General features: G+C 37.6%; 4 protein-coding genes and 1 long non-coding RNA gene across 7 annotated transcripts in view; 4 read left to right on the top strand and 1 right to left on the bottom strand.

The window, feature by feature from the left end:
* Positions 1–722: 722 nt before the first annotated feature.
* hoxb7a (homeobox B7a) lies at positions 723–4,574 on the top strand. 2 transcript variants are annotated; one of them, XM_047149476.2, is made up of 3 exons: positions 946–1,084; positions 1,188–1,264; positions 3,878–4,574. In XM_047149476.2, the coding sequence occupies exons 2-3, from the start codon at positions 1,252–1,254 to the stop codon at positions 4,138–4,140; spliced, it is 276 nt and encodes a 91-aa protein (XP_047005432.1). In that variant the 5' UTR covers positions 946–1,084; positions 1,188–1,251; the 3' UTR covers positions 4,141–4,574. The 2 variants fall into 2 exon arrangements, with proteins under 2 accessions (XP_017347496.1, XP_047005432.1); XM_017492007.3 differs by having other exon boundaries at positions 723–1,264.
* A 1,675-nt stretch (positions 4,575–6,249) lies between these two features.
* Positions 6,250–19,688, top strand: part of hoxb3a (homeobox B3a) — a 48,358-nt gene continuing 34,919 nt past the window's right edge. For both annotated transcript variants that reach the window (XM_047149442.2, XM_047149445.2), the window contains exon 1: positions 6,250–6,677. The gene's annotated coding sequence lies outside the window, so the exon portion shown is untranslated. The remainder of the gene's footprint in view (positions 6,678–19,688) is intronic.
* LOC124626119 (uncharacterized) lies at positions 9,289–11,822 on the bottom strand. The gene is made up of 2 exons (XR_006980758.1): positions 11,684–11,822; positions 9,289–10,236 (listed from the first exon to the last, which is right to left on the bottom strand). It is a non-coding gene; the product is annotated as an uncharacterized LOC124626119 (long non-coding RNA).
* Positions 11,449–13,558, top strand: hoxb6a (homeobox B6a). The gene is made up of 2 exons (XM_017491998.3): positions 11,449–12,112; positions 13,002–13,558. Exons 1-2 carry the CDS (start codon positions 11,686–11,688, stop codon positions 13,256–13,258), a joined length of 684 nt encoding a protein of 227 aa, XP_017347487.1. The 5' UTR covers positions 11,449–11,685; the 3' UTR covers positions 13,259–13,558.
* Positions 15,045–18,609, top strand: hoxb5a (homeobox B5a). The gene is made up of 2 exons (XM_017491943.3): positions 15,045–16,138; positions 16,748–18,609. Exons 1-2 carry the CDS (start codon positions 15,559–15,561, stop codon positions 16,993–16,995), a joined length of 828 nt encoding a protein of 275 aa, XP_017347432.1. The 5' UTR covers positions 15,045–15,558; the 3' UTR covers positions 16,996–18,609.

Raw genomic sequence — 19,688 nt, forward strand, 5'->3', positions numbered from 1 at the left:
GCAGGTGAATTGTTGGTTCAGCACGGTTTTCTCAAGTACCTACTCTATTTCTTTCTCTCTCTCTCTCTCTCTCTCTCTCTCTCTCTCTCTCTCTCACACACACACACACACACACGCACGCACGCACACACACACTTGTTTCTAAGGTTTAGACAATGAAGTGATATGTGGGCTATGGAAAACGGTGCCGTGGAAATGGTTGCGGTGAATGGTCCTTCTATAGAGATGCTCTGAAGCAGAAACTTCCTTAAGTAAGGGCCTGCTGATACTCCGCTATGCCTTATATGTGTTCTTAAACAGACACACCCGAGTATACACAGTTTCCACAGTCCTCATTGATGACTTTTGGGGACTAACTGGCGAATTGCAGGTGGATGTTCACAGTGACTAAAATCGGCACTGGAATAAATATTTTAAAATCATTATTTGGCTGGTGTGCTCCAAGCTACATAACATCCGTCCAAAATCTGAACGCCCAGATTCCATAATTTCAACCTCAGGCTGGGTTATCGCTGAACACTGAATCCGGTGATTATAGAAATGCTCAGAAATGCAGGCTATTCAATAGTTAATCGATTTAAATTTTTTTGCTCTGCCTTACTATCGACTGTGGTAATTCATGTCTGTAGCTGAATAATTTTGCGCAGTCTACTGTAGGTGGAGAGCCAGCGTAGGTTTTTTCCACCACACCAGACAGATTAAGAAGACTATCTCCAATTGGAAGGCTCTCCGTCACGTGCCGACTGTCACGTGGTGATTTTCAAAGGGAGTGATTTTGGTGTAAATCTTTTCTAGACTGTAATTCTATAAAATTTTATTTGCGCTTGTTAAATATACTCTAAAACGCAAATTATGAGTTCCTTGTATTATGCTAACACATTTTGTTCTCAGTACCATGCCACGAATCCAATCTTTGTAAATGGAGCCTTTCCCGAGCAAACTTCTTGCGTCTTGGCGTCTAGTTTACAGCGGACCAGCGCCAATAGCACGAGCACTGCACCGTTTTTCACTCTCACTCCCTCGTTCTCAGCCCCTCTACCGGGCATGGACACTAACAATGACAGCCTTTCCACCCAGAGCCAGGGTAGGTACTCCTCAACGTATAACCTGGGAGACAGCAGTTTGGACATACACTGCTCGCCCATACGGAATCACAGGCTGACCATTATGTGTGCCGATCCTTCCAGCTGTAGCAAGACAAACCATCGTTACTGCCATCAACAAAAGGACAACCTCAGGTTATATCCGTGGATGAGAAGTACAGGTCTGTGGAAACTTCTGATTTTAAAGGACAGTGCTCATATTTATGTGAGGAGAAGGAAGGAGCGTTCAGAACTCTGTCTGGTGCTTTTTTCGAGAACTTGGATATTGTCATTGATATGCAACCTCAGTCAAAGATTAAGATCGTTTAAAACGTTAAATATATAAATGTTATGTAAGTATTCTGCAAAAACAAAGTTATAGTGGGTTTGGAGCAACGATTTATCATCGATACGAGTACACTCCGAGTTTTAATCTAACTTGTCCGTACTTTTTACATTTCCCAGTAAAACGACTATAGAAAGAGGTATAATACCGCCAAAAATATGGATTTATTACAGTCAGAAGTTTGATTTAAGTTTGAAGTTGATTTAAATGACTGTTATGCGATATTTTATTGCAACTCTAAATTACTGTCATGTTGGTTGGCTGACAAATGTTTTCATTGACTTCGTGGTGTGGGGAGGCTTTAGTAAGTTTGAATAAAATGCAGTATTTTTAGGATTTGATAAATAGAGTCAATGCTTTCATAACTTGAAGTGGTGCGTGTATTAGACAAGGCATCGGCTTTTTATTACCAACTGTTATTTGTTTGCTCGTCTTTTTACTTGATAATCCGTTTCGCAACATCTCTTCCCATTTCTCATATCAAGACTGGGTTTAGAGTGCCTAATAGAAATTTGTTTTGTGTTTTCACGTGTTTTCTGTTTTCACGTGTTTTTGTCTAAACTATTTTTATAAGACACCGAGGCACAGCACAGCACAGGCAACAGCACGACAATTCGTAGCAATGTCACGTGGTCGACCAGTCATATGTAAAAGTTATGTATATGTAAAACGCACTCATCTGGTTAATACTGGGCAAAAAGACAAGGTATAAATAGTTTAGAAAAATGTATATTTTGACCTTAATGGGTTCCTTGATATTTAGGAGCTATACATATTACTAAATTATTAAAACATTTCCAAAACATTTCTGACCTTTAAAATGACATGAAAGTTAATATAGGTGCATGACTTATTAGCAGTTGAAGGTGTACTTCAACTTCTGCAAAGGAATTTCATATCTTACGTTGCGTAGATGCCAATAATGTGAGCAACTCGTTTGCATATTAATCAAGTTTCAGTTTAAAGCACTACTTTTTTTGCTCCATAAATCAGTCGGGTGTAACTCTTTTGGTTTTATGTTAAGTTTTTTGGTTCTAGTAATTAAATTATTCATGATAAGTTAAATGTTTAATTCTTTTTAACTCACTAAATACATAAAATATGATGATGCGTTTAAATTATCCGTACCAGGCCAATTTCAATGTATTATTTATGTTACTGTGGAAACTAATCTATGTGATCAAATACAAAGAAATTTGTGGAAAACCTACAGTGGGGCCTAGCGAGGATCTATACTGTACACCACTTACAACTTACATATTCTATATATAATCAACAAAATTCACATCGAAGACATTAGTGGTTCTGCATGTTCCTCTTTTATGAGTCTTTATTAGTCGTCAAAACACACACACACACACACACACACACACACACACACACCCACACACACTCACACACACACACACACACACACACACACACACACACACACACACACACACACACAGAATGCGTTCTAAAACGCAGCACAACACTACAAAGAATCACAACGCACTCTTTTGTATGAAAGCATGCCGGAGAGAAACACACACTAAATACAATATTTATTGCATTTAATGTAGGATATTTCGTTAATAAGAAACCCCTTATTTGCATGGGTCCTAATTTCTTTCTCCTTATCTTCTATTCCTTGTTTCTTTTTCTTTCTTTTACTCCCTTATCGCTTATCACGTAAAAAGTGACACATCATCAGAGACGGAAATAAATACCACACTGGCTAAGGACAGCAATAAAAAGTTCAAAAGCACACAAACGTAAAACAGATTCCATTTGCTCAAAACGGAAACGGGAGAAAGCCGTCTGGTTCATATCGGCGGGACACAGAACCACACTGTGAAGATTACTGTTCTCGTCTCCTGCTCTTAAATATGCGTCTTACCAAAATGGATGCAAGAGAACGCTCCACTGTTTCTGTCTAGAGAGAATAAATTGAAAATAGTTAAAATAATTTGTTGATTGGTTGTAGGCCAAAGCGTTTCTGAGTCGGGAACGTGTCATTTATTCGTCACAATTCCCCATTCAATATTTGCTTATACATGGTATCTTATACAAAATGTATGTAGGCTAGTCCTATGCATGTACATGTATCTCACCTCTCTCTCTCTCTCTCTCTCTCTCTCTCTCTCTCTCTCTCTCTCTCTCTCTCATACACACATACACACATACACATATACACACACTAGGCTAATGTGTTTGCTTGCAACATACAGTATGACAGAGTAACGGACACTACAGTATAAATTGTGTGTATATAGTATTAATTTCTGTACACCAACAGCAACAACAGCAACAACAACAACAACGATAATAAAATAAAATAAAATAAAATAATAATACCATATCTCTTTCATTTACTTCTATTTCTTTGTTATAAAAAAAAAAACCCAAAACAACACAAATAAAACTTTTCTGTTATTGTACTTTCACTGATACTTCTTCTTTACAGGTGCAGAAAGGAAGCGAGGCCGCCAGACGTACACGCACTATCAGACTCTGGAGCTCGAGAAGGAATTCCACTTCGACCGCTACCTGACGCGGCGACGGCGCGTGGAGATAGCCCACGCTCTTCACCTCACCGAAAGACAAATAAAAATTTGGTTCCAGAACCGCCGTATGAAGTTGAAAAAAGAGAAGAAGGCAATGAGCTGTAGGTCTCCCATTGCAGGACATCCAGGAGAGGAGGAGGAAGAACAGGCAGGCAGAGAATAAGAGCAAGGAAGCCTGATACCACGCACAGCATCTTTAATCTTTTAATACATTTAATTTACAAAATGAAATTTACTTACATGTAAAAGTCCCTCTGTGTGTTACGTAGACTTATAAAAGCACTAAATAACCTATGCATTCGTTCTTTAAACATTTTGTTATATGAGAAATACTTAAACGTTGTATTTTACTTAAATGCTTTCGTATTGTTTAAAATATTACTTTTGTCAGAAAGTTGTAATATTTAAATTATTTTTATAGGCCCACTTCTTGTGCTGTTGCCTGGTTAGATGTATATTCGTGGGTGTGTTGTTTGCTGCCATTTAAGTTTTTTATTTTATTTTATTAAAGATATGTACAGTGGACTGTAAGATTGATAATTTTTTTATGTAACAAGAATATGTGCCAATAAAAGTGAAAAAAGATTTTCCCTTTCAGTTTGTCACCTATTCGTTATTTTCTTCATTTTCACAAGAGCAGCACCACCACCCAAATAACAAAATAATTAGACTTTTTTTTTATTTTTTTTTTGTTATAATTGTTTATTATTGACTAAATATACACACACTACATACTGACCATAAACGACTTTATACTAGTATTTATTATTATTATTATTATTATTATTATTATTATTATTATTATTATTAATAATAATAATAATAATAATAATAATAATAATAACCATTTCTTTATTTCTTTTTTTTTTTTATTATTACTGATTACTATGACTGCAGTCAACATAATATCTTGAAAATGTTTTATTCGTATGTGTAAGCGTTTTGCAGAATGTAGGGTAAAAGGCTTAAGAATTACCGGTACGTTTGGAAATTTTTCATTTTAGTATTTTAGTAAAGAGAAGATAATACAATGTGTTTTAATTTGTGCATTCTTACCATTTGCTTTTGAATGCTTTTAAGACTTCCGTTACATCAGGTCAGGACGTGACTGGTTCCTTACTTTGAGAGACCAAAAGAGTGCAGTAACATTAGGGGTTGTAAACTAATGTGTTTAGGGCATCAATAAACAGGCCGGAAAACGCCATAAAAAGAACAAAAAGAAGTAAACGCGAAGGAAACAGGTCAATCGTTTTTGGTGTCAGTACGGCATTGGAAGTTCCTCTAATTAGTCTTTTTTCGTTGAAGATTTTACTCGTTATACAATCGAGTTCATAACGAGGAAATGTGACAAATTTATTGTATAAATACAATATATTGTGAATTGATGCAAAACTATCTCTATTCGTAATGACATTTGTAAGACTAATTGTTTACATCATGATTACAAAGTAAATAATCATATTTAATGTCAATATAATATTGCAAAAATAATATCATAATCTTATTATACTATAATATTGCAATACCAATAGCAAAATTATGCAACCCAGTTATATACTCAAATAGCCATGCACATAACATTATCTTGCAGTCTCCGTCTATATACAATTTTATATTACAAGGTTGTTTAGGTCTCGCAATGTGGCTAAACGTGTTTAAAATTGTTTTAAACTTGCGATTGTGCTTTTGATGTATTCTGTATTTTGTGTTCAACTATTTTGTCTACACAAATATGCTTATCACAAAAATTCACATGTAGACATGTTATAACATGTAAACAGAAAACAGAACGCCTTTAAAATAATAATAATAATAATAATTTAGGTACGTCAGTTATCTGTTAAAAGCTTTGCATTTCAATAATGCTAGTCTTGTTTATTACTCTAAATTATTTTGATTATGTTAAAAAAAATGAGGATGGCCGCCAGTCCGTATCTACTCATTTTCTATAATATGCACATAATGATCAACCGATCTTGATTTTTTTTTATGTAACAAGGGTAAAGAACTTCATTTTAATCAAACGACGATGAAAATATCTAATCACCGTCAAGCAAATATTAGATTTCCTACTCTATTTTCCAAGCTTTTGTGAAAGAAAAAGATGGCGACGCCATCTGAGGCACTGAGGAGAAATGCAATAAATTCCTTGTTGTTTTATGAAAATTTACAACTTTGTGATAGAACTTTATGAGTGCCTGGATCCTGGGATTGGCCGAGGATGGTCATGTGGATGGGTAACCGTGAACGTGAACTTTTTATGATTTCCCAAGTGGTTATATTGCAGCATTCTTTTGGCCGCTGCGCCTTATGAAGCTTCGCCACGTTCTTTAACTGTCCTCCTTCTATCTATACTTCGGCAAAATTTGAAAATATACATACAGTTTATGCTAACTGTTCCGTCTCCTGGTAACAGAACAGGGAGACCAGCCTCTTTTGCGCTCGCTATGCTAATGTGGCCGACTATGATTGGGATATCCTTTACGATGAGTCTGACTGAGGTCTGGAAACTCAGTAGATTCACATGTATTTTTTCATACGTGGACCCAAATGCCGTTGACTAATGTGACCAAAATGGATTGACTCACTGGCGTTACTGTCAGTTTTGCACTAATGGTGGATCCGGGCAGGGCAACAGGGCTTCCCAGCGCGACCAACAGCGAAGGGTTCTCTCTACTGTCTAACGTCTTATCAGCAAAGGTAAGGTCCGCTGTTTCAAATTATGCTTTTTTATTTAATGGTTAATAGGAATTCCGCTGATGCAGCTTGAGTTTACAAGAAACATTTTAAATACGAGCTATCGCTACCGCAGAGCTTGATTTTAAGCGAAGTTGTTTTTTAATGAAGCTCCACGGTATACATGCTTTTTAAGCTATTTCGGCCTTGTTTTAAGTGATATTCGATGTGTGATACAATTCTCAGACATGCTTGATTTTAACTCGTTGATGCAGTCTTTGTAATGTGGAAAGGGAGGTCAGTGATGCTGTGAGATGTGTCTGATGGACCGGCTTGGTTGCCAATCAGAGCTGTACTTTTTTGGACCACTTATTACGTGGAATGACTTAAATCAAGGGGCACGATGCAATGCCGCATTTCTACACACTGAAGCTGCAGACAGAACATGGATGAATGAATGTAATCAAAATCCTTAAAGAGGAAACGCTAGATAACATATACACTGAATAATTAAACAACTCTGTAATTTCTTTTCCATTCTACAGTTCAATGTTCTTCGACCGTAAATTTTTGCAGACCAAATATATTGACCTTAGAGATTATTTTGACGATAGTTTATTAAGAGAACCATTTAAAGACCATTTTGTCATATGCCATGTACGAAAACACTGCTATTCAACCACATTCTCAACTGGCCTGCGCCCTTTGTTTTCCGTTTGTTTGGGTTTCTTTAACTGGCATACCTTATCGCAACAGTTTTGATCGAAATATTAAATATTGCAATAGAATACATTATCTATGATGACATTTACATTAACGTACCTACATTCTCTTTAAACTTGTAATCTAGAAGTAATCAATCGGTAGGCCTATAGCCTATATATCAAAGATTGCACATAATTAATCGGGCTATCAATGTTTTAGAAACATGCTTTTTGTTCGCTGTATAACGAGGCGAATTCTGTTTAAGTAATGTCTGTAGTTTGAGCTAAACAATATACAGGGAGATGGTGCAGTGTGGCTGCCTGCTTGATGGTGAAATTAAGAACCCTTCCGCTGAATGCTGCCTTCGTGGCTGAATCTGTTTTCTGGCTATTTGGTGCCATCTAGCGTTCTATCCCGCGTAATGACAGTGTGCCTGCTCACGTCACGACGTTCGCTAAGTGGACAGACGACTTGTTAATACTATCTCTCTCTCTCTCCCTCTCTCTCTCTCTCTCTCTCTCTCTCTCTCTCTCTCTGTGTGTGTGCTTGCGCGCGAGCCCGCAGGCGTGCATGTCTGTGAAAAAGAGAAAGAGAGAGAGAGAGAGAGAGAGAATTTTGTGCATTTGCCGCACTATCACTGTTTATGAATTTTCTTGAGTGTGATCTCACACGTGAGGATTTTTCTGATCGTCTAACTGTGTATGTTTGCCCCTCTCAATTTCTCTCTCGTCTACTATTTTAGTTTATTTCCTTTGAATATAAATGTTTCATATAAAGATTTTCTCTGTTGACTTTTTTATATTTCAATGCCATGCAAATAGCCAATCTTTGAAATAAAAGCAATAAATAAAACAGGACCATAGATAACAGAAAAAGAAAAAAAACTGAAGGGGCTGGCTGCTCAGCCCGATGGCAGTGAAACGTAAAAGAATGCAGAGGCTGTAAATTCTCGAAGCTGTTGTTGCTGCTCTTTGAAGTGTCTGCTTTCGCCACTTGCTCAGAAAAGCCAAGCCTCAGGGTTGGATATTCCTTCATATCCACTCTCCTGCCTTTTGAAACTCTTCTGCAAGTCAACGGATGACCATTCCTTAATGCATTTTGTGGTGAGTCGGCCCGTCTGAGCCACAGTGCTGCCTGAACTGGGTGCTCGATCACACACACACACGTACACACACACACACACACACACACACACACAAACACACACACGCACACACGCACACACACACACATATATACACACCCATACACACATATACACGCACACACACACACGCACACACACACACACACACACACACACACACACACACACACACACACACACACACGGATATCGGTTCTGGTTATTTTCCCCTTGCAGTTTAAGCAAGCGCAAGTACTAATTCCAGTAGCCGAAAACAGAGAGAGGAGTAGCGGCATAGAGTGAGAAGGGGGAGGGGCACATGAAGAGTACATGAGTCCTACAGCAAAATCAGCGTGGTAGATATCTACATTTATGATTTGGTGGACTTGGATGGTAAACACTGACAAACATTTAACCGTTTCCGAAGTCCAGACTTTGTTTCATGGACATCAAAATCAGACAGTAGCATTTGCTTTATTTGTTTAGTCTCTTGTAGATTTTATTGAGCCCAGTAATAGAATAAATACAATCACAGTGCACTATTGCATACAGTAGTACATACAGTTGTGCGATTATGGGTGATTACTTCAGCATACCAAATAATGAACAGTTTGAAAACAGGGCTTTTTCTCGAGAAAGTGTAAATGATATTTCGAACAAAATGCAATGTGTATTGCAAAAATTATAAAAATTAAAACGTCATGACCATGCATAGGCTTATTTTATACTATAGCAGTTGCAGACAAATACTGTGTAAGTAGGTCTATAGTTTAATGTAGCATGTGATAAGTGAATTTAAATGTGTCTGCATTATTTGATCTCAAAGAAAGTTGCTGTTTGACCCAAGGAACACTGTAAAGCTAATTAACTTATGTGATGTAGAAATTCATTGGCTGGGAAGCGGAATTTCGGAATAGGTGACAAGGTAGAGTTATCTTTTATTTAACTTTTTATTTAACCCCGACGGTCGCATCAGTTTATTTTAATAAGAAAACATTTTAAACTTTTGCTTAATTTCTTCTTTAGTATTCATAACAAAACACACCAACAAATAGAATTCTACCATATACAAAAGTAGATGGGAAATTAAATATAAATTCAGTATGAATATAACAAATTAACTATTAATATAATTAATAAAAAGCAAAGTAATTTCAAAGCCTTTAGATTTCACTAAATACAGAGCATGGTGCTCAGACCTATTCTATAGATTTACTTAAACAAACATTTTAGAGACAATATTGTTTCATTTTTTAAAATTGATTTCAGTCAGGATAGGCTTAAAATATATGAAATTTGAATCAACTGTATTTTTTTGGTATCCGCATTATTGAAAAGTTAGAATTTTATGACCCGAGATGTCCAGTGGATTAAAAAACCGGATCTTTTACAAACATATTTTAAGAATAAATTATCATTTAATAACTCATAAACAAATCATTTTAGAAAAACAAAACAGAAAAACAACATTTTCAATACAAAAACAGGTAAATAGCTATGTTAGACTGCAATAAATTACGCCGTGCAGAAGTTTCCAGAAAATACAACGCAGGCACAGGCATACTCACAATATATTCAATGCCATCACAAACGCAGAGAACTTTAGATGAGGTTACATCATACTTGACAAAGTCATATATCTGAAGTGAGTTCCATCGTCCGCGGTGATCTTCCACGACTGCTGCTTTACATTATGTTCTGTTATGGTGAGTTGGTGTCACATTATTTTCCTCCCCAGTGTGTATAAAATATCTGTCGGAAAAACATAAAGCGTCAAAATTACTTTAAAATCGACTTTAGAAAAGATTAAAACTATTTCCTTGCCTGGAGTCCTGGTAAAGAATTCATCAATAACAAAATCAACACTAGCAGCTATCACTTATTAATAATAAACAGACTTTGAATAAGCACTGTTTCCTCTTGATTTCTCATGTAAGTGGATACACAATAGATGCTTTCCGCTCACAGAAAACCAAGCAGTGCAAAAGGAAGCGCAGCATCCTCGTCATGCTAAAAGGAAATTGAAATGAAAGTAAAACGCACACACAACCCCCAGCCACTTTTAAAAATATCCACTTTTTGGGTCCCAAATGGTGCAGTGGTTGTATAACGACAGGACTCCAGCCAGTAAAACTGTACTCTTGGTTAATGACAAACACACGCACGATCGACTTGAAAAGCAGTGTGGGGAAAAGCAGAAATAATAGCCGAAAGAGTACTGACTTATTATCTGGAGTTTGCAGGCCATAAGTTTTAATCCAAATTAGAAAACTCCTGCATGAAATGCGGTCAGAGTCGTGCCATGTTTAGAAAAGACAAATGCGCCAAATTGTTTTATCACAGCACATATAAAGTCGAAATTTAGAGGGAGAACGTGTAGAAAATATTACATTGTCATTATATGAATAAATGCTACTACGTCACAATTGCAAATTGCGAAAAATTTGCACAAGTTACTTTCTTGGCTGTAGTAAATCTGTCCGAAAAGAAATCCAAATTCAAAGCATGTTGCACATAAGCAGGCTTTGGGGAATATCGTGTATATGTATCATGTGCTCCCTGATTATATGTAACTTTTTATGATAATTGTTTATCATTTGCCAATCACTCTGAAATAATGGATATAATTATGCCTGTACGTCTATTTATTATTTTTCAAAATGGCCGAGTAAAATCAAATTTCTGAAAATGCAAATAAAAGATTTAAGTCGAACAATAACGGAACTTAATAAAGAAAATATAATTTATTGGATAGCCACTGTTTGGGTATCATTTATCGGCACCTTCCTTATCTCCTGCGTATAGGTCAGTACATACACTTCGGTCAAACAGAGGTGGGGAACGTGTCAACATATTCAAATTAGCGTAAAAAAAAACTGTTATTCGTTTTAAGCAATGTCACTGAAAGAAAAGGAACAGAGAAAGGATGAAAAAATACGGTCCCCCCCCCCCCCCCCCCCCCCCCCCCCACACACACACACACACCCCAAAAAAGGGTGCTAATTTGCAGGCACGGACGCTTGCGATTGGTCAGTGGCTGGTCAGATGGTATGGTATTCCTCTGTCCCGCACTGGCACATAGCCACCCAGCAACCCCCCCCTCACCTAAAACCCAATCTCCGATAAACTACTAATAGCTAAACCGCTTGGACTATAAAACACAACAAATCATAAACCAAGGAAAAGAACCGTGCCCTACCAATGAGTTCCTATTTTGTAAACTCCACGTTCCCGGTGACTCTGCCTGGAGGACAGGAGTCATTCTTGGGACAGATACCCTTATACTCCTCCGGATACACAGACCCTTTACGACACTATCCCGGTGCTGCATATGGAACTAGCAGTGTCCAGGAGAAAGCATACCACTCTTCCTTTTACCAGCAGACGAACGGTGCCTACGGCAGGGCGAACACCATCGGTTCCTGCGATTACGCAGCAGCAAGCTTCTGCAGGGAAAAAGACAACGCCTGTGCCCTCTCTAGCTTAGAAGAACACTCTCTTGTCCACGGTCAGGAGCACCGGAAAACAGATTGCACAGAATCGCTTGGGAAAAGCATCTACGATGGCGACGAACAGAAGCCGGCGGTGCCAGTGTACCCATGGATGCAAAGAATGAACTCGTGCAATGGTACGTACATGTTGTCATATTTCCTTTTTTTTCGTTATTGCCACCGATGATATAGCCTACATAGCTAAAGCGTGCTACTTGCCCGACTGTGCAAATCCGGAAGCGCATACAGTGTAAATACAGGCGTCTCACTCCAGCATATTCGTCTCTACAGTGTTACACTGAAACCGGAGACGAGTCATGACACCCTTTCAGTTTGAAGAACGCAATACCTCTATTATATTAATATCATACAGTTGTTACACAATATTGTAGTTTGTCTCTAGGTTTATATCTATATTATATTATATTTATAATATAAATTTGTAATCGTAGTTCGAATTGCCCTGTAACATCAGGGGAGTAGCACTATCAGCTTGACTGTTACCATAAAATGACCTGCACTGCCGTTTTGATCAGGTTCTCTCTGCTCTACCGCAAAATACAGAGAGTAATAAATAGAAATTTCAGTTTATAATATCAGTTTATATTATTACAGTAGCATGCGCCACTCTAAATGTAGGAAACTAACAAGTAAATTAGTTTTATAATAGTATACCTGTAGTAGTGAAATTGTTATTATTTTTTTAATGACATACGGATTTTACATGCAAGCAAACACTTACAAGAAGTGCTGCCTTTTAAAAAGTTGATGATTTTAGAGGCAGCCTTGTTACTTACAGTCAAGAATATCTGCTAATATGAACTCTTCGAAGTAACGCAGTGGATAGCATTGCAAATACTTAATAATTGTCTTGAGGCATAAAATTTGCAAGTCATGTTGCTGTCCTCAAGCTGTTTTCCAAGCACACATTTGTCATTACAATCATTATTATAATATGCACGCTTTCTGCGTTAATGTGCGTCTATGCCCACTCCCCCACCCCCTCTCTTTCCATTTCATGGACAGGGACCTTCAGTAACCCTGGTCGGAGGGGTCGTCAGACATACACCCGTTACCAGACGCTGGAGTTGGAGAAAGAGTTTCATTTTAACAGGTATCTTACCCGCAGGCGCCGTATTGAGATTGCGCACGCTCTATGCCTGACGGAACGCCAGATCAAGATTTGGTTCCAAAACCGACGGATGAAGTGGAAAAAGGAGAACAAATTAATCAACTCATCACAAACCAGTGGCGAGGAGAAAGACGAGAAGAGGACAGAATGAAATTATGGCAATGAGCAGACACCTCAATAACTCATCAGAAGGAAAAACTCTCCATGTGCATACATTTGCTTCGGTGAAGTTGTATTGGTAAATTCGTTGTAGCATTCCACTTATACATTTCATGTTATATTATGTCTAACTCTTACATGATGTCTCTAATTAATGTCTTTTTTATGTGCAAATTATGATTTAGGTTTTGTTCTTACATCTAAAACTGATATGTTTAATACATGTATTTTAAATGTTATATTCGTACTCATATTTAAGCTGTAAAAAATAAAATAAAATGAAACGAAATGACGCATTTTAGTTAGGGTGATTAAATGTGTGAGGTGTTTACTGAATTTATGAAAAATATAGGACTGAAGCTTTCTTTTTAAAAAAAACAACAACAAGAAGTCGGGTTCAAGTTTATAGTCTATTGATTTTGTATGTGGATTTCAATTGTAATATTTATCAGGAGAAACGATTAAATAAAGCGAGAAAACATTACACCTGACAGATCTTGTTTGGTGAAAAATTTTTTTTGAAGTAAAAACGACCATTTCTGTGCCACATAGCACATAAAAGATCATTTCCTCCAAATGTATTGAACCAATATACCACTATTTTTGCCACGTTGCCAAACAATTCTGTAAAAATCGGAAAGCACAACGCGGTGCTTATTTCTCCTTCATAAAATATCTGTACGTTATGTGTTTCGAAAACACCAGATTGTACAAAAACGTTAAATTGGGCGCTACCTAAGAGCAGACAATGTAGCCATGTTGTATAATTGCTCCAGCTTCAGGCATCAATAGGGAACAGGTACACCTAAATTTCCTGTCAATCAAAAACCCAGTTTCCCTTTTACACACTGAAAGTCACGCCGGCCCAGAGTTCAGCGCCAAAATACTCCATACGAAGTGAAAGGAAAGGGTTCAGTGATTTTTAACTGATGGCCGAAGGAGAAAGCTGACCTGTTCATACCGTGCATTCACCAAGAGAGGGTCAAACGGTTAGGAGACTGACCTTCTCGGTAGCCAGAATGTTTTCTAAGGTAAAAGACAATTTAATTTTCAAAAGCGCGTCATGTACAGACTGTCTAACAGCACATGATGATATGAACAATGCAGTTATTTCTTACACATGTTATGCATATCTTGCTATACAAAAAAGTGGTTGCTATAATGGAAATCATGCAGACACATTTACTGCACTAGAATCAATAGATTCTTCCCTTCCAAAAATCTATTTAAAAAATGTTCGAAGTTGGATTGCTGATATCTGCTTAATCTATTTTATTTATATTATTGTTTAAGGCTAAAGCCTAAGCTTCATTAAATGTGATTTAGAATATTTTAACCACAGTTTTCCGGTTTAAATGTAAGAAAAAAAAACGTATGGCACAATGGTGGATTGCACATCATGATGCACATACATGAAATAACTTGTGCTTTTGTGTCAACAAACCATATATCAGCTCAGGTCATCTATCACAATCCTACATTCCTTATGGCTTACTGAGAACTTACTCTTCTTGGTTTGAAAGATGAGTAAGTTACTATTTTCATGCTATCCAAGAAGCATGGAAATAAATTTAAATAACCTATTTTTATCAAGCATTAGATCACGAATCAGAATCTATAATAATGATGATGATGATGATAATAATAATAATAATAATAATAATAATAATAATAATTATTATTATTATTATTATTATTATTGTTGTTGTTGTTGTTGTTGTTATTATTAATATTTTTTATTATTATTATTTTGTTAAGACCAATTATTTATCACATATCAAATATACATATTTATGCTAATCATGGTAATCTTTAGGTTTTAGTCACTGCATTACAGATTTGGCAACATGTTAGTACTAACAATTCTTGTGAGTACAAAAGATAAAGTTAGCAGGTTTTTGTTCCAACTGAAAACAAAATAATAAATATTTCTACATATCCTAGAAGTATTCATTGTGCTATAAATTACATATCCAGTAGGTGACGCTGTCTGCTCACAGGCAGCATACCCTTGCAATGGGAGGCACACGAATGCTCGAGGCTACAACTCCCCGTCTCGTCATCATTTGTAACCATAGAGCATGAATTACCTCTTGAAGTCATCAGTGAGAATTTACGACTGGTCAACAAAAGCACGTGATTCCCAAACGCACCCCCACCCCCATATTTGGCCGCATACATAGCAAAAACGAAGTACAGTGCATTGCTATAATTCATTAATACATCATAAATCGTGAAGCACAGCGTTATAACGACCAAGATCTACAAATCAAGCTCGCTAAAACAACCTAAATGAGCTCTTACTTTGTAAACTCGTTCTCAGGGCGCTACCCAAATGGCCCTGACTATCAGTTACTAAATTATGGAACTAGCAGCAACGCTATGAACGCCTCGTACAGGGACTCCGGCACCATGCATTCAGGCTCTTACGGCTACAACTACAATGGGATGGACCTAAGCGTCAACCGTTCAGCCAGCACTGGCCACTTTGGGGCGGTTGGGGACAATTCCCGGGGCTTCCAATCTCCAGCCTCGGAGACGCGATTCCGGCAGCCGTCAAGCTGCTCGCTCGCATCCCCGGAGCCGCTGCCCTGCTCTAACAGCGAGAGCCTAGGACCCAAAGGCTCTTCACCCCCTTCCGACCAAAGCTCTTCCGCAGCGAGTAGTAACCTTACCAACAGTACACATTTTACTGAAATCGACGAGGCCAGTGCTTCATCTGAGACCGAAGAAGGCTCCCACAGAGCGGCCAACCAAGCTCCGCGGACGCTGCAGAAGCAAGAGACCACGGCAACCTCCACCAGTTCGGCGACTACCGATGGCCAAGCGCCACAAATATTCCCATGGATGCGGAAACTACACATTAGCCACGGTACTCTCTTTACACTTCTTTACTGTTTGAGAATAAGTATTGTCTAATTTGTGGTGAGACGTTTTTGCTTTTTAACAGTGGGTGTGGAATTAGCCTTTACTTATTTTCGCGAAAGTGTCATAAATCTTTCAAGTGTGGAGCCTCGCAAGCTGTAGCAGAGAAAGGGAGAGAGGTGGACGAGAGGACAGCAAGCCATAAATGCTTAGAAGTTGTTGTTTCTTTGAAAAGTTCTGTTTTATGGCGCAAGGGAATGTGCTTACTTGGTGAGCAAAACCAACCAATAAAAAAAAGTTACAAAAGTGTTGGGAAACATGGTCGACTGTTGGAAACCGAAAGAATAAACGTCGTTATATAGAGAAGGTATTATATATCTCACTGAATTCAGTAACATGTATAATAGAAAGAAAAGGGTTGTTTACGCACATATGTGCACTGTACCATTTGGCGATTGCACTGTACTCATTCAGTCATAAATCGTGCGTCCGTCAAGAGTATTTGCATGCAAATTTCCAAATTGGAAAAACACTTTTGCAGATCTACTGTTCTAATACTGTAATACTGTATTGCGCCATTCTCGCTAATGTTTTTCTTTCTAATCTTGCCATGCAGATATGACTGGACCAGATGGGAAAAGGGCCCGAACTGCCTATACCCGTTATCAGACGCTAGAGCTGGAAAAAGAGTTCCATTTTAATAGGTATCTCACCCGGAGGAGAAGGATAGAGATAGCCCATGCTCTATGTCTCTCAGAACGTCAAATTAAGATCTGGTTCCAAAACCGGCGGATGAAATGGAAAAAGGACAATAAGTTGAAGAGCATGAGTCTGGCTACCGCAGGTAGCGCTTTCCAGCCATAGTGGTAACGCAGATCATGCTGTAAGTGCTGCAATGAAATCGCGAGGGGAGAATCGATGGGAAAATTTCAATAGACTATTACTGAGTACTGTAAGCGGCACCTTTCGGCATGTTTTTGGGTATTTAAGTCAACTTAAAATTTTACTGTGGTACTGATAAAATTAAAACAAATTAGTGTTCACATGCTGTTTTTTTTAATAATTTGATTTTTATTTCCAGAGAGAAAATTAACAAAAAAGAAAAAAAAAATGCCGCTCGTTGTCCTTGTTATGGATATTGTTTGTCACGTGCTATGTATAATGCTTTGAGAGTTAGCATGTTAACTAAATGTTATAACTTATTTACTACCTATAACTTGTATACCTTTGAGTTTACAGCGATGCTTCTGCCCAAATATGAAGTGATGCGCTAGTTAGCTAGCTCTAGTAGTGACTGCATTCATTTTAGCAGAAGTAAGGCTTCTGTGTTCCATGGTCATATACGTTTGAAGTCATTGTCTAGATAAACTCATTAGACCTTTGTCATGTGTTCAAATTCTTCAGTTATTTTTGAGAAAAAAAGGAAATTTGTAAATAGTCATAGAGTCCTGTATCCGTCCCGCGTGTGTATAGTTATATTCAAATTATGTAATTGTATATTCCTGGATCATGTTCATGTTCCTAAAATGATGTACATATTGAACACTTTTATTGTGACCATTTGGCTCTTTGTAGTAGGCAGAGTGAAAGGCAAATGTGTGTGGGGAAAAAAAGCCATGTCGAACTGCCTGTACGCATTTTGCCAGTTAGCTTTTTGTATTTGTTTGTAGCTTAACTTGGAGTAAAAAATAAAGTTATCATATTATTCAGACCCATCACATCAACAGAAACCACTGTACATGTCTCTCTTATACCATTATCTGAGTTTCTAACGATTTCTTTTCCAATACAATTTAAGCAGTTCTTTTTGTCAATAGTTAAAAAAAGAACTACTGTACCTTAAAACTGATCTACATACCACCCAAAAAATGCTGCCTATTACCATAAAACTTCGAACTGAAGGAAATATACACGAGGAAATTCACATTTTACGACAAACCAAACACAAGTTAAAACCAAATCGAAGTACTGCTATATAGGTAATATCACGTGTGTAATGTCACACTTATCTTTCTGGCTATGCCAATTAAAATATTTTTTTAAATTTGTGATATACAACCCGTCATTACACAGTAGTCCTGCCTCTCTGTAAACAAGTAGCGAACTTGTAAACTTACCACAGCCAAACCGTTTTGTTACGTCTAAGGCGACTTTTGAGAACCGAGTAGATTGTCCTAAAAGTGAACCAGGTGCCCCATATCGTCTGGCCGGCTGCCTTTTGGGATTCAGTTTTTGCCAATGACCAAACTATACCAAAAGTGGCTATGACATTTACATGTCAAATGGATGAGCGTTTTATCTTGAAGTTAGATCGTAAAAATCGCGCAGGCCACAGACAGATACCCCTTACTGGCTCTCAAAAGTCACGTGGGGTCCATAAAGTTAGTTTTATGGTTTTGGGGAGTTGACAATGTACTATATATTTCACATTGTAGAAAGCAAGTGACGGCTTAACTGCTACGAATGGATTCGAAAGGGTCAGTAGTGAGGAAAATAACGTATGCCACTGCTCTGGCTGTGTCTGGTACATACGCTGTCTCGCCAGTTCTACCCATTTGGAGGCGGATATAAGGATAGTGGACTGTGCAAAATCCAAGTAAGTCATTTAACCCTAGATTGGTAGAAGGCTTGAGGAAAGGGAGAAGCAGATGAGGGAACAGTCTCCAATGGTTGTGTCAGACTTTTCGCTCGTTAATATTCAGGAGATAAACTGCTTTTTTGGCGCATTTTAAAAGGTAATATGTAACCTTCATTGCTAGTGTGAAACGCACTGCATAGTTGTCCACATAGAATTTATACCACTGACTATGCAAGAAAAAGTTATAGAAATTTACTAGGTTTCAAGCTTCTAAAATGCTCGAACTTCCTGGTTTTGCAATACATAATTGAAAAATATTCGCATTGAATCTTAAAACATTACCATATTGTCGATGAGTATGAATGTATGATGTGTTGATCACGTGTTATCAATTCTAATGCCCCATATAGTCGTTATCACAGATCAGTAGACTTTATTGTAAATATAAGGAAAAAGGTTAATTTTTGGTTCTGCATCCTGTTTAGAAAATAAATCTTTCATTCTTGTTTTGTTCCTCAATGAAATTTAATTCAGAACAACTTAAATGGCATGATTTCCTGTTCTACTGTACTTCCAAAGTAAGGGTTAAAAATAAATACAGTATAGGCCTACTTTCTCTCTCTCTCTCTCTCTCTCTCTCTCTCTCTCTCTCTCTCTCACACACACACACACACACACACCCCATTACAATATACCTCCCCCAAGTCTACAAGTAAATCTTTGTTTCATCCCCGCCCATGCATTTTTCAAAAAGGAAATGTGTGAATAACACGCATTGGCAGCGGACGTTCTGGACAAGATTACTACAAAATAGACCAGCAAAATAGTTTGGATGCAAACAGATAGTTCAAAAACTAAGTTTACGGGTGACCACTATAGGAATATTTCAAAAATAAACAAGCAAGCAATCAAGCAAACAAACAAACAAACAAACAACTGTATTTAAAAATTCACCTCGCGTGTTTCTAGTTCGGTGAAG

This window comes from Ictalurus punctatus, chromosome 2 (genome assembly GCF_001660625.3).
Source record: "Ictalurus punctatus breed USDA103 chromosome 2, Coco_2.0, whole genome shotgun sequence".
NCBI classification, from domain to species: domain Eukaryota; kingdom Metazoa; phylum Chordata; class Actinopteri; order Siluriformes; family Ictaluridae; genus Ictalurus; species Ictalurus punctatus.

Excerpts from the sequence above, each read along its gene's own strand:
- hoxb7a (XM_017492007.3), top strand. The coding sequence starts at position 853 with ATGAGTTCCTTGTATTATGCTAACACATTTTGTTCTCAGTACCATGCC. Across the intron at positions 1,265-3,877 it reads TCCGTGGATGAGAAGTACAG|GTGCAGAAAGGAAGCGAGGC; the intron begins GTCTGTGGAAAC and ends TCTTCTTTACAG.
- hoxb6a (XM_017491998.3), top strand. The coding sequence starts at position 11,686 with ATGAGTTCCTATTTTGTAAACTCCACGTTCCCGGTGACTCTGCCTGGA. Across the intron at positions 12,113-13,001 it reads AAGAATGAACTCGTGCAATG|GGACCTTCAGTAACCCTGGT; the intron begins GTACGTACATGT and ends TTTCATGGACAG.
- hoxb5a (XM_017491943.3), top strand. The coding sequence starts at position 15,559 with ATGAGCTCTTACTTTGTAAACTCGTTCTCAGGGCGCTACCCAAATGGC. Across the intron at positions 16,139-16,747 it reads GAAACTACACATTAGCCACG|ATATGACTGGACCAGATGGG; the intron begins GTACTCTCTTTA and ends CTTGCCATGCAG.